Source organism: Diorhabda sublineata, chromosome 8 (genome assembly GCF_026230105.1).
Source record: "Diorhabda sublineata isolate icDioSubl1.1 chromosome 8, icDioSubl1.1, whole genome shotgun sequence".
Lineage (NCBI taxonomy): Eukaryota > Metazoa > Arthropoda > Insecta > Coleoptera > Chrysomelidae > Diorhabda > Diorhabda sublineata.
The window spans coordinates 23,066,336-23,078,764 of NC_079481.1; the positions used below are offsets into that span (position 1 = coordinate 23,066,336).

At 32.0% G+C, this 12,429-nt stretch overlaps 1 protein-coding gene across 1 annotated transcript; it reads left to right on the forward strand.

Annotated features, from left to right (window-relative positions):
* The first annotated feature begins 7,389 nt into the window (after window positions 1-7,389).
* On the forward strand, window positions 7,390-8,001 carry LOC130448283 (KRAB-A domain-containing protein 2-like). Its single transcript, XM_056785569.1, has 2 exons — window positions 7,390-7,693; window positions 7,751-8,001. Exons 1-2 carry the CDS (start codon window positions 7,390-7,392, stop codon window positions 7,999-8,001), a joined length of 555 nt encoding a protein of 184 aa, XP_056641547.1.
* The last annotated feature ends 4,428 nt before the right edge of the window (window positions 8,002-12,429 follow it).

A 12,429-nucleotide genomic window follows, 5' to 3' on the forward strand; every position in this document is an offset into this window, starting at 1 on the left:
TCCATACTTTTCTGTCATTTTTGTGCTCTCGTACCTTGAAGCACTAAAAGTATGGAAATATTTCACCATACTATATATAAAAGCTGAAAATATTATGTTATTCTCTTTTAATAGGCTGGCAAATTTTATAATTAAAGTCGAATATGAAAAGTAGCAGTTTCTTAAACCTTTTGATGGATTACTCTGTCCGGAGAAGTGTCTATTCTTCAAAATACTAATAAATAATTATCACTAATATCCATTTCAGAGTGCTTTATATATTCTTTCTCGGTCGTGCTTCTTCACATATAGAGTAATAAATTAAAATGTTTCACTGCTTTCTTCGAATATGTAGTACATGCAGGTATTTCAATACTAGTAAGCAAATGGTGATGTCAATTAGAAGTGACTTATTCTTTGTCTTATTAGTAATTCGTACACGGGACTTTACTTTGCGTAAATTCAATTTCGAATTGAACTACTGATTTTATAACACACCCATTTTTTTGGTAGTAAATTAATGACAGTCACCGCGTTACTGCAACCGCATTATAGCTTTGTGTTACATTTTTGGTATGCTAGCCTATTTCTATTTTGACCTCGAAAAAATGCATAAAATTTTAATTTTTATTTGTGATTCATATGGATTGAGAGCTTGTTTCTGTTTAAATAGTATTGCTATTTTAAACTAGATAAAATGAGGATAGTGAAAGCATTTACATTTTTAGAGTTATTACCAAAGTTTTTAGTTTAATTGTTTCACAAATCAATTGAATAGCGAAATTCATCTAAACCTATTAATTCTTAAGCATCCAGTCTTCTTCGGAACCATCATTGTAATATATTGTTTGGTGACAAAGTACTTTCGGTTTTGTAATATATAATAAAACACTTTTTTAACAAAGAATCGTTTTCAATGAATTATATATTTTCCATTTTGCCAACTCTCTTTCAGCTTAACGATTCCGCGCTCATAAAATTTCCGGTCCTTAGCAAAAAACTGAACTAGATGCGTTTGAATGTTCTCATTTTGGAAACTTTGACTATTCAAAGAATTCTGTAATCTTCGAAATAAATGGTGATCAGATTGTGCCAGATCAGTGCGATATGGGGAAGGTGGAATCATTTCCCAGCCAAAGATGTGTAAGACCTTGCATTATCATGGTGGAACACCTTTCCAATTTGACAATTATTATCGTTTTCCTTCATCCAGTTTCATCAATTGTTGACTCTAAACATCAGAATAATTGATCGTTCTACAATGTCATTACATAACATTCAGTACAGTTTTCATACAAATAATTCAAGTGTTTATAGTGAAATTGATTCAGACAGTTTATTTAATGTAATCGTTTGAATATCAATATCATCCAAAAACTGTAATCAATATGTTATGAGTAAATCGTCGTGAAATCACATTCAATCCAAATATTTCATGTTTGTCTTTTTAGACATGTCGAATCATATTTTATTTGGCATCTATGCCAAAGACAGATTTTATCCATTCCCAAGAGTTTAAGTAGATGAAGTCTTCAAAGAAAATCAGATTTGATTTAAGAATTAGGTAATTATAAGAATAGATGGTTTCTGTTTTTAGTTAGGATTCTTATGTGCATTAAAAATGAAATTCTAAATGCGTGCATTATATTATATCTTTGAAAACGTAAAAATATTTAAACACAAAGAAAGGTAATTAAGCCGTATAAAAAGCAGTGCCCATAATCAATAGCTGCGTAATCTTAGCGTTACTTCCGGAAATACAATAGACTGTAATAATTTTTCGGCGTGACTTTGAGTTTTTGGGTAGTAAACATTACAGAGATTCTGAATGTGCTTTAGTATAAAGAATGACTTGTAGAATTTATCCGTAATGGATCTCATGCAGAGGCTGATTCGGAGATCAATTGCAAAATTTAGTTGAAACATTCGTCTCGAAAAACAGCCAATTGACAATACTTCATTTCATTATAATCGATTAATAGAACTGAAAAGCTGCCATTAGAGAGATAATGGTGTAAAACAAAATGGCTATTACAAACATAGTGATTGCTTTTCACTATAATCTAAATCAATCCTCGTTTATTTTCTAGATACTTTTTTGTCAAGAAAATATTTGAGACTTTTATCAAAATATGTATATATTTTATCAACTAATTATATAGATTGTTCCAGGATTCAATACAAAAAATTCGGGAGTGAGTAGATGACGTGAAATAATTATCTAATACGACTCATTTTATTGATTTATAGGTACTTAAAGTTGCAACATCAGAACTTATTTTTAAGTATATTTTCTAAATTATACATTAGACAATGTTCGAAGTAGGCTTCTTGTACTTCTACACTCTTCCAGAATCTACGGAGGATATTTGGAAGTGCATTCTGCTATATAGTATCACAATGGAATTTTATTATATCGATCATTTCGTTCCTTGTTGTTACTAGAGTTGCATATACCAAACTTATAAGATATCCTCAAAAAAATGAATCCATTGTATTTAATTCATGGGAACGTAGAGGCTATGCTAATCGGCATACCCGACCAATCACTTATTAGGAACATGTTATTAAGATGATTACTTCCATCATTTACGAAATGGGTACAGATTCCATCGAGCTAGAACCACATGTGTCGGCAAATATTTAGAGGAATATCACAAAACATATTTGGGAAATCATATTGATGAAATTCTAAGTATCGCAGACCATTTAGGTTATTATTAAAAATATATGGACCTACTAAATTATTACCCTCTATTCCTGTCAACGTATTAACACAATTTATTGGTTTACGGTAGAGGTAGTATATAGAAAAACAATAACCAGTTGTCTTTTATTCTGATATAACTGATAACTATATCAATTTTCCAGTTTTTCTATCGATTTAATATAAAAAATAAAATTTTTCTTCAAGTTGTAGTCATTAGTATTGTAAATCTCCAACAGAGGGCAGACAGTTGTGAAGTTTGTTTCGATGTAAAGAAAAAATTTGCTTCATAAACGATTTTTGAACTCACGATAGACGACACAAAGGAAGCAAATAATCAAGTTCTCAAAAAAAAACTCACATACAGGTGAAGCTAATATAAGCGTATTAAAAAAAATGATAAAATTGACCATAGCATTCAAAAGGAAAAGAAACACAAACTTTGTTGGAATTACGATGAAACTAATTATTGAGAGTAATCAAGACTAATTCCAATTAATAAGATGATTAACTTATATACTTAAATAAGAACATCTACGCACGACTTCTATATTGCGTATTGTAATAAAAATATTTACCTCTAGTCTGGTTTCAAAAATCTATTAAGCTGTTTCATTAATAATTCTGCATCCTGTAACAAACTGTTGTAATATAATAATTCATTCAATGAATACATCAGATTTGATAAAACACTTGGCAAAGTAATAAGCAACAGGTGGCCATCGTGGCACAAAATGAGTGGAAAATGATGTCTCTCTATTACATACATGCTACAACTTTAACATTTAAAGAGTCATAAACTAGTTTTTGCTCAACATACAATACCTACCTAACTTTAATATTCCATTAATTCCTTAATATGACGAAGTGTGGAATAAAATGAAGGACTAATACAAATTTTGAGAAAAAATTTATAAGTTTATACATCAAATTATATGCTATGTTTCTCAAAAATATCCACAACGATCCATTGATCGGCTCAACTGTATATGGTATATTGCGAGAACATTTTTCCATAAATCCACATTTCACGAGATAAGAACAGCTGCACCTGTAAGTACTAACGGTAAACAATTTATATAATATATTCGTGGATATTCATCCAAGTTTAAATAACGTCGCCTTAAAGCAGAAGCTCCCAATTTTTTTTTCCTCGTAGGGAAAACCCTTCAAAATACCTATTACTAGTTTTAGTTGATACATTTACACCTTATTACCAACTCGTCGAAAAATCAGATCTAACTATGGAAATTCAAGTACACTCTTGTCTTAAAGCTTCCCGTGGACCTGAACGTACTTCAAATTGCTTTTACAGGAAAGTGAAAAAACTTCATACAATTTTTAATTGTTACTTAAGATAAGAATAAGTAGTTGGTGTATTTAGAAAAATTTTAGATGAAAACCTACAAATTAAGGAAAACAACTGATTTTATACTGTTGTATAAGCTGTTTTTATGAATTCAAAACAGACTCGTGGCGTAAATTGTCTAAGAAAGTTCAATAATCTTCAGTCAATGATCTCTTTAAATATTGCAGTTTTTCGAACTTTCTGACGGTAAACTTTCTTCTATTTTCATGAAGGTTTGTAAGTTGAGTGAACAGAGTAGGTACGACTGTTGGTGATCTTCATTGCGGCAATCTCAATTAATCAAACAGCTAGCTGAGGTAGGTTACATCAAATGGATTTGGTTTTTTCGAGCTGGTCATACTCTGTATGAACATTTATATCTTTGTTCTTTAGCATTCGTTCGATAATTTATTGCATACAATCAGCTTCCATTTTTGTACGACCGACTTCGAGGAACTTTTGCTTAATAATTATGTTGTGATTCATATCCGTAGACAACAAAGCATTGGAAATCAGTTTGTACAGTTTGTATTCTGGTAAGTAGACCTATCGCTGTAAAAATTATTTTGATCTCTTCTGCTGAATCGTTGAAAACAAGTAGAAATCACGGGGTGTAAGATAGGGACGATAATCCGAAAGCAAACGAAAAAGATCTTAATTGAGTTTGAGTGCCAGTTTCTGTGAGAGAATGGAAACAAAATTTTAGTCGACAACATTTCTCTACGCATATTTTCAACTATTCTCTCCAGATTTCTTAAAATTTTCACATCATTATGGCCCGTTCAGGAATATTCATTAAAAACCACCCTACCTATACCAAAAGACAGCAACTTTGATTTTAATTTGGAAATGTTTGCAAATATTTTCATTTTCATCACACATCATGGACCCTAATTACTTTCAAAATTGACATGTTGATCTACGTATCGTCACAATGATTCCTTTCAGTAATGGATCACCTTGTAGGATCGACATTCAGACATGTCAAGAATATTTCCATTTGATCACTTGATTTATGTTTACATGCGACCAAAATCTTGCGCCATATTTGTGATTGCGTAACCTTTCTTCGATAATTTGGTAGAAATATCAAAAAAAATTCAACTGTTGCGAAAAAGCTTCACCTCATTTATCACTTTATTTTAGGTTACTTTCCTTACTTGCCGATAAATTTTCATTGAACCAACAACTTTTTTAATAGCCCTCGTAGAATAACTTCGGCTACTACATATTTCATGTAACATGAGAGAATGCCAAAAACAAGATTTTTTTTATTTTTTTCTTTATCTACAATTGAAATCATGAAAATGCATTTTCAAGACATTTATATCATGTCTAGTAAAATACAAAACAAGAGAAACGCATTTCCCAGATACTGACCCGTCACTTCACGGTCATTTCATTCTTTAGATTCATTAGATCTACGTTTGACATATATTTAATAAATTTACCACAAAACTTTTTGCCAAAATAATTTGGCACAAGTCCACAAACTAAAAGAATCAAAATAAAACCAAGATAATTATAATTAATTTGGTTTTCCTACATTGCTATAGTGCAATAAGGATTTTATTGTACTAATTTGTAATTCAACTATAAGGCTTTGTAACAATAACAAACATAAAGATTTAAATTGACGTCAAATATCTAGTCCTTCTCCTTATCTTTTCTCATCTTTTCTTCCTTTTCTTGTGCCCGAGAAGGATTCTCTTGCTTCCAGTTTTTCGTGTCTTCTGTTAATCTTTTCATTCCAATCAGGAATTTTCTCTTCTCATCGTCTTTCTGTCTTATTTGGTCCATCCATTTTATTTTGAATCATATTTATTATATATATTACCGGCAATGTGTATAATCCGGTATTGTATACAATACCTAGGCAATGTATAGAATACCTAAAACGGGCAGGTAAAGTATGAAATAGAATTTATTTTACACTTTACCTAGGTATTCTATACAATGCCAAACTTGCAGCAGGTAATGTAACACTCGAACGCAATTGTGGTTATTACAAACAAATAAGTACGGTAAGCTTCATAGAACCCTGACACCCTTCCTAGAGGCGCCATTTCAAGCACCCGAACGCAATTGTGTTTAATAAAACAAAATACGAATAAAAATTATCGGGACACACAAGCTAGGTGCAAAGATAATTTTAATCAAAAATATGCGAAAGTAGGTAAATTCAAAGTAAAATTACACCACAATTCTTCATCACTCGAACTGTCAGAGTTACTACCACCCGTATTTTTAATAAGAGAGCCATTATCACGCTTTGAATCCAAAACAAAATATTTAGGTACTTATTTTCTTCTGTAATTGCGTGAACTACGTATACTTATGTTCCACATAAAAGTGGAATTACCTTTTTTATTAATACTTTCTTTTAGTTTGACTTACGGCTGGAGCGTCTGTAGGTTGCTACGGAGGTAAGTACATAGGTGTAATTTATCCAGAATCTTATCAAATGTCGGATTTTTTGAGGATAAATTCAATTCGTAGTACCACAGTTCACAAACACAATCTTTCACTACGGAGGCGCTTCGATATAAAACTGTCAATTTCACTTTCGGGTGTACGCCGCACGCGGTAGCCTTTGTAAATAAAATTAAATCCTTTGACAAGAGGCGGCGCGGGCGCGGCGGGCGGGCAGCCTGTCAGGTCAAAGGAGCCGCCGCTTGAGAAAAAGGATACCGCGAGCGGGCGGCCTTTCAGGTCAAAGGAGCCGCCGCCGCTGCTTGAGAAAAAGGATATCGCGACACTATTTAAGCAAACAGCCGCATTTCTCCATTTCATTTCGCGACGTGTATTGAGCTATTTGCGTCGTAGTTATTATTTTTGCTAATTTTCGTCAGGTAGGAAAGTAATTTAATTTATTAAAAAATGGCGGCCGAACAACGAATAGCTGAGATGAAAGAAAGTTTTTATTCACAATTACAAATAAAGAGAGAAGCAGCAAATACAAAAAATCGCACGTTTATTGAAAAAAATCGTTATGAACAATTGATATAACAAACAAAAAATGCAAAAACGGCTGGAAAAAAGGCTTCTCGGGATTACTGGTTATTGAAGCATTATGATGTTATAACTGTTGGTCAGAAAGATAAGTTGATTTTTCCTGTGGATGCTACTACAAATAACAATATTATATACTCCGTTGCTGATACTGAATTATTTCAAATACTTCACGACGCACATCAAAATATCGGCCATGGAGGACGAGACAGAATGCTGAGCTCGCCACGATGTTGAACTATTTTTGCAACTTTGCGAAGCCTGCCAGCAAAAACAAAAAGGAATAAAAAAGGGATTGTCGTGAAGCCCATACTTTCAAACAGACCGGGATTATAAATTCATAATGGTCTATAAGGATCATCTCACAAAGTTTGTCATATTAAGAGCCCTGAAAACAAAACGCGCTGAGGAAATAGCGTACAATTTACTGGATATTTTTACACTGATTGGTGCACCAGCCATCTTACAATCGGACAACCGTCGAGAATTCGCAACCCGAGTGGTCAGTAATCTTAAAATATACTGTCCGAACTTAAAAATTGTACATGGCAAGCCTAGACATTCCCAAAGTCAAGAGAGTGTCGAACGAGCTAACCAGAACATTGAAAACATGCTTACAACTTGGATGCAAGATAACGATAGCGAACGTTAGAGTGATGGTCTGCGATTTGTACAACTCATGAAGAATAGGGCGTTTCACTCAGGAATCAAAAGAATACCTTATGAAGCTCTTTTTGGATCGAAAATAAAAGTTGGCATATCTTTGTCTTTTGAGGATACTCACAACCTGGAGAGCGAAGAAGATTTAGAAAAAGTGATGAAGTCATCTTCAGAATCTGTAATAGATGCGGCTGAGACATCAGAAACTGAAACAGCTGACACTCAACCTCTACAGGCACCAGATCAACAAAACGCTGCACTCGATAGTTTTAACATCGGTAAGGAACATCGGTAAGGAAGCTTCAAATGTCCAATGTGCGCATGATGAACACATGGCTATCCCAAATACTAAGAATGTTGCTGAGCCTACGAATGTCGAAAATATTCCTTGTGAGGTAAATGATCAAGCGTTACATGATCCGAATTTGGTATCAGTACGAGAGGAGTCATTGAATTGTGCACTTATATGCTGTGTTTGTTCCGAGGAGACAACAGGTGGTCATTCGTGCAGAATGTGCAATAGGCCTATTCATACTATTTGTGCTGCTCCGGAAGAAAATATTGCAGAAGGTTTTGGATCCAAAGTTGCTTGTCCTTTATGCGCAAAAAACGCCTGTTCGATAGAAAACCTCATCAGAGCCAAAGAGCATTTGATTGTACAAGATCAGAAAATGCTTAAAACTTCTGAAAAAAAATTCCCTCCTGTATCGTTGGGTACCACTGTACGCATTCCTGTTCCAGAAGTCGATAGAGGTCGTGGTGATGCTCGCAATATACTGGCTGTGGTATTACACAAAACTGATGACGATCTATATCAACTAGGCACAAAGCAAGGCGTTGTCAAGACAACAGTTCACTGTTTGCCATCAGAAATTACTGCAAGAAGAAGACGTCCCCAATCTGGAAACGACACTCCGTACAGTTGCGACTTTTCAATCTACGGGGACAGGACAGGGCTTTGTGAAATGTAGCTGCAAAAATACTGTTACTCTAAAAAGTGTTCCTGTGTCAAAAATAAGGCTCTGTGCTCTTCAAAGTGCCATAATAGTGTGTCGTGTAAGAATAAATAAAACCTACTTAAAATTGTGAATGCCTATTAGACCTACTTTTTGTTATAAAGAGAATTGTTTTGTTTGTGAAGTTCAATTACAAAATTACTTATATTATGTTAAAAGATACTTATAATGTTATGTTACAAACAAGAAGAATTTTAAGTTTCCTGTTATTTTATTGTGATTTTAAAGTTGATAATAAAGTTTATTTCAAGTAAATACAATATGTTTTATTTGTCCGCTATTTGATAAGTAAGTCTGTTAAGATTTATTGATATTAACCGGCTTACCTAACATTAGTTTAGTCTTAAGATTTATTTATTTTATACATTACCGGTGAACCAGCAGGTATTCTATACAATCCCTAGGAATTGTATACAATACCTAGGTAAAGTATGAAATGGACAATGATATTCATGATATTTCATACATTGCCTGGACGCTCCAGGGATTGTATACATTACCTAGGGATTGTATACAATACCTGAATTATACAAATTGCCGATAACATATACAAGATTAAGAAATATATATTCCATTTCATTAGGTCTGTCACATTTTTTGTCAGATAGTATCCCATATTTCTGATTAATTTGTAGCATCAGAGTGATTTGTGTTGTATAACCTCTTCCGATATCTGAAAGAAATAAATTTGTTAACTTTCCATCCAGTTCGAATAGTTTAAAGTGATACTTATATTTATTAATACTAGTAAGCTTTGTCTTATTTTTTTTTCGATCTACTTTTAATTTATATTTTATATAAAAAAACGCGTTTACCAATGGGAACATCTGAAGAACAAAACAAGTCTAAGTAAAAAGGAGCACCCGCCAAGAAACTGAATTTACAACGTCACACAAACATCAAATCCAACTCCACTCTAACAACTGGAAATTCAGTTGAGAGTTGCAACCAATCCGGATTTCTATAGATTAGTCGCAATTTCATTTTTAATATATACAAATAATTTGTTTTTAATTTATAACTGCTTTTTATTCGCTGTGCTCTTTTGGATACGCAATTAATGCGAATTAATGATTGCAATATTGCAATAAATTTATTTGTTGCTGAAACTTTTTTTATTGTTCACAGTAAAGAATATTCTCCTTTTTTATTCACTTCTAATATCGCTCGTTAAAAATTTAGTATTTAATTTAATATTTAATATTTATTATTTAATATTTAATTTAATATTAATTATTGACCCCATTTGGGTATCAGTTATTTACGTACTTTAACTGAGGTCAAATGCCATTTCCTGAGGAAGAGTCTTATTTGTGAGATTTCCACCAATGTTTATAAATAACATTGGAACCTGTATACTCTTCGACATAATGGAATGGACGAATAACTATCAAAATTTCAAAATTATATATTAAATTAAAAATTAAATCGTAATTTCCCTAAAGTAGAAGTAGATATCTTCTATTGTTATCAGAAGCTCAAATATCTGTGATTAGGATCCTTTATTCTCCAATAAAATTCGTATTTTGTATACGTCTGAGAAAAATGATACATTTGATAAATAGATTAAGAATATGCGGAATCTTTTTTTATAAACTTTATAATAAAGCAGTTATCAATTTAGAACACACTGAATATCTGTCGAAGTACCTTCTCCAATATCTCCTCCTACTTTAGCTGTCATTCACTTTTTCCATGCAGGATTTCAACCAATGAATGAGGATTTTCGTTTGTTATTAATTCTTTTCGAGTGTTCTTTACCAATTTCTCAAATAATCGATTGTGGCTATCCTCTTCAATTATATGTTTATCGACTTGGTCATAATTGTTATAATGTTATCATTTCATTGATACTAGAAATTAAAAATCTGTTGACAATAACACATTAAGTTCGATAAAAAATAACAGAAATAATTTACATTTACTTTTAAAAAGAATCACAATTTCGAATGTAATCGATTACACCTAAACCACATAAATATTTAGTTTAAAACAGAATTTTTCAGTGCCGATTTACATAGTACAAATAACATGTGCATCGACAATGTAGTATTTCTATTTATCTATCTTAACGAGATTGCTTCTCTAGATTTATGTCACATACGATTTTCGTTGACCCAATTGCTTCAGATAGAGATGTAAAAATATTTAGTAGTTACATAAATTTTTTCAATAGTTCTGTAGACTTGTGTTTAACCGAATTTAATTGCATTTAATTGTGCAAAGACTTCCACAGTAACCCAACTAAAAAATATCTCTAGTCATATATATTTTTATTATAGTTCAAGACACGAACCTAAATCGACTTTCATGCGGTAAATAATATACAATATATATTTTGTAACAAATTTAGTATATAAAAAAATATAAAATTTTTCAATTTCTTATTTCTTAGACCTTTTGATATATTAATGCATATAAATGTTCTTGATTTTAGCTCTCTTTTGTTTCAAAACTAGTTTTTTTTTTATAGTTTTTAAAAGAAAGATAAATTTTGACGTTTCGACTTTTCTTTAAGTGTTTATCCAAAATATGATATTGACACTGACAATCACCTTCATCATGAATATCAAAATAATAATAAAATCAACTTAGAACTTTGTTCCAATAAGAAAAATTAATTTTTCCTTGGTTTCCACATCTCAAATATATTAAATTTATTGGAATTTACAAAATAGAGCTATAACTTTCACTTGAATTATTTAGATCTTTTTTATCATTTATAGCTTTTTCGTACTTATGAATGTGAACTATTTCTAAAAATTCTCTTTTTCTTGTATTAGACTCCGTTTCAAGAATTTTCGAATTTTTTTAATTGAATTTATGTTTTTTTGATATTTCATAGTTCGTTAATGCAGTTCTATTATTTTATCGTATTGATGACCTCTTAGTCGTATTCTAAATACTGAAATGTTTGTCCTAAGTAGACAGCGTCACAATTAGTACAAGGCACTTGATATATAATATTACTTCTTGTGGTTTTTGGTGTTTTAGATTTTAATTTATTGAAATTTTCGGATAATGTATCATGTCTTCTATGACTATACTATACTAATATCATATTTATTGAAATAATTCGATAATTGTTGGGAAACTCCTTGTACATATGGTAAGGAAAAATGTTTTATGTTTTGAGCGTTGGGTTGTTTATTATTTACGTGTATGAACTTCTGGGTTACCAGCTATAAACAGATATTTCTATGCCACTTAATTTCACTTGAATGAATGATAGAAAAAATTTTTATCAACATAAGCAGTGTTTTAATGCAAACACATTGATCTAGGGTTGTCTCCAAAAAATTCTATCCTAATATCAAGAAGTATCCGCAGCAGTAATTTGGAGTGGTTCCGAGCAACCAGTTCAGCAGAAAACAACCCAGCAGAACGAATGAAAACATTGAACTCGTCGCGGCAACCTCGCGCTTAATCCGCGTCAGTTCGTTCGCAAGAGAGCAGTGGCCTTTTTCATCCCTTCAAAATTCAAATTATGCAAGTGTTTAAGCCTAATGATCACCAAATGCGTAAAATTTTTTGTGAGACAATGTTGCAGCGATTTCGCACAGTGGACACTATCTTTTAGAGTGATGAAGCCCATTTTCATTTGAATGGAAATTTAAACAACCAAAATTGTCGTTATTAGTCCCCTAAAATACAAAGCCCCGCTTAAGACATCAGCAGCCAATTTACAGTCCCAAAGTTTGGTGTGC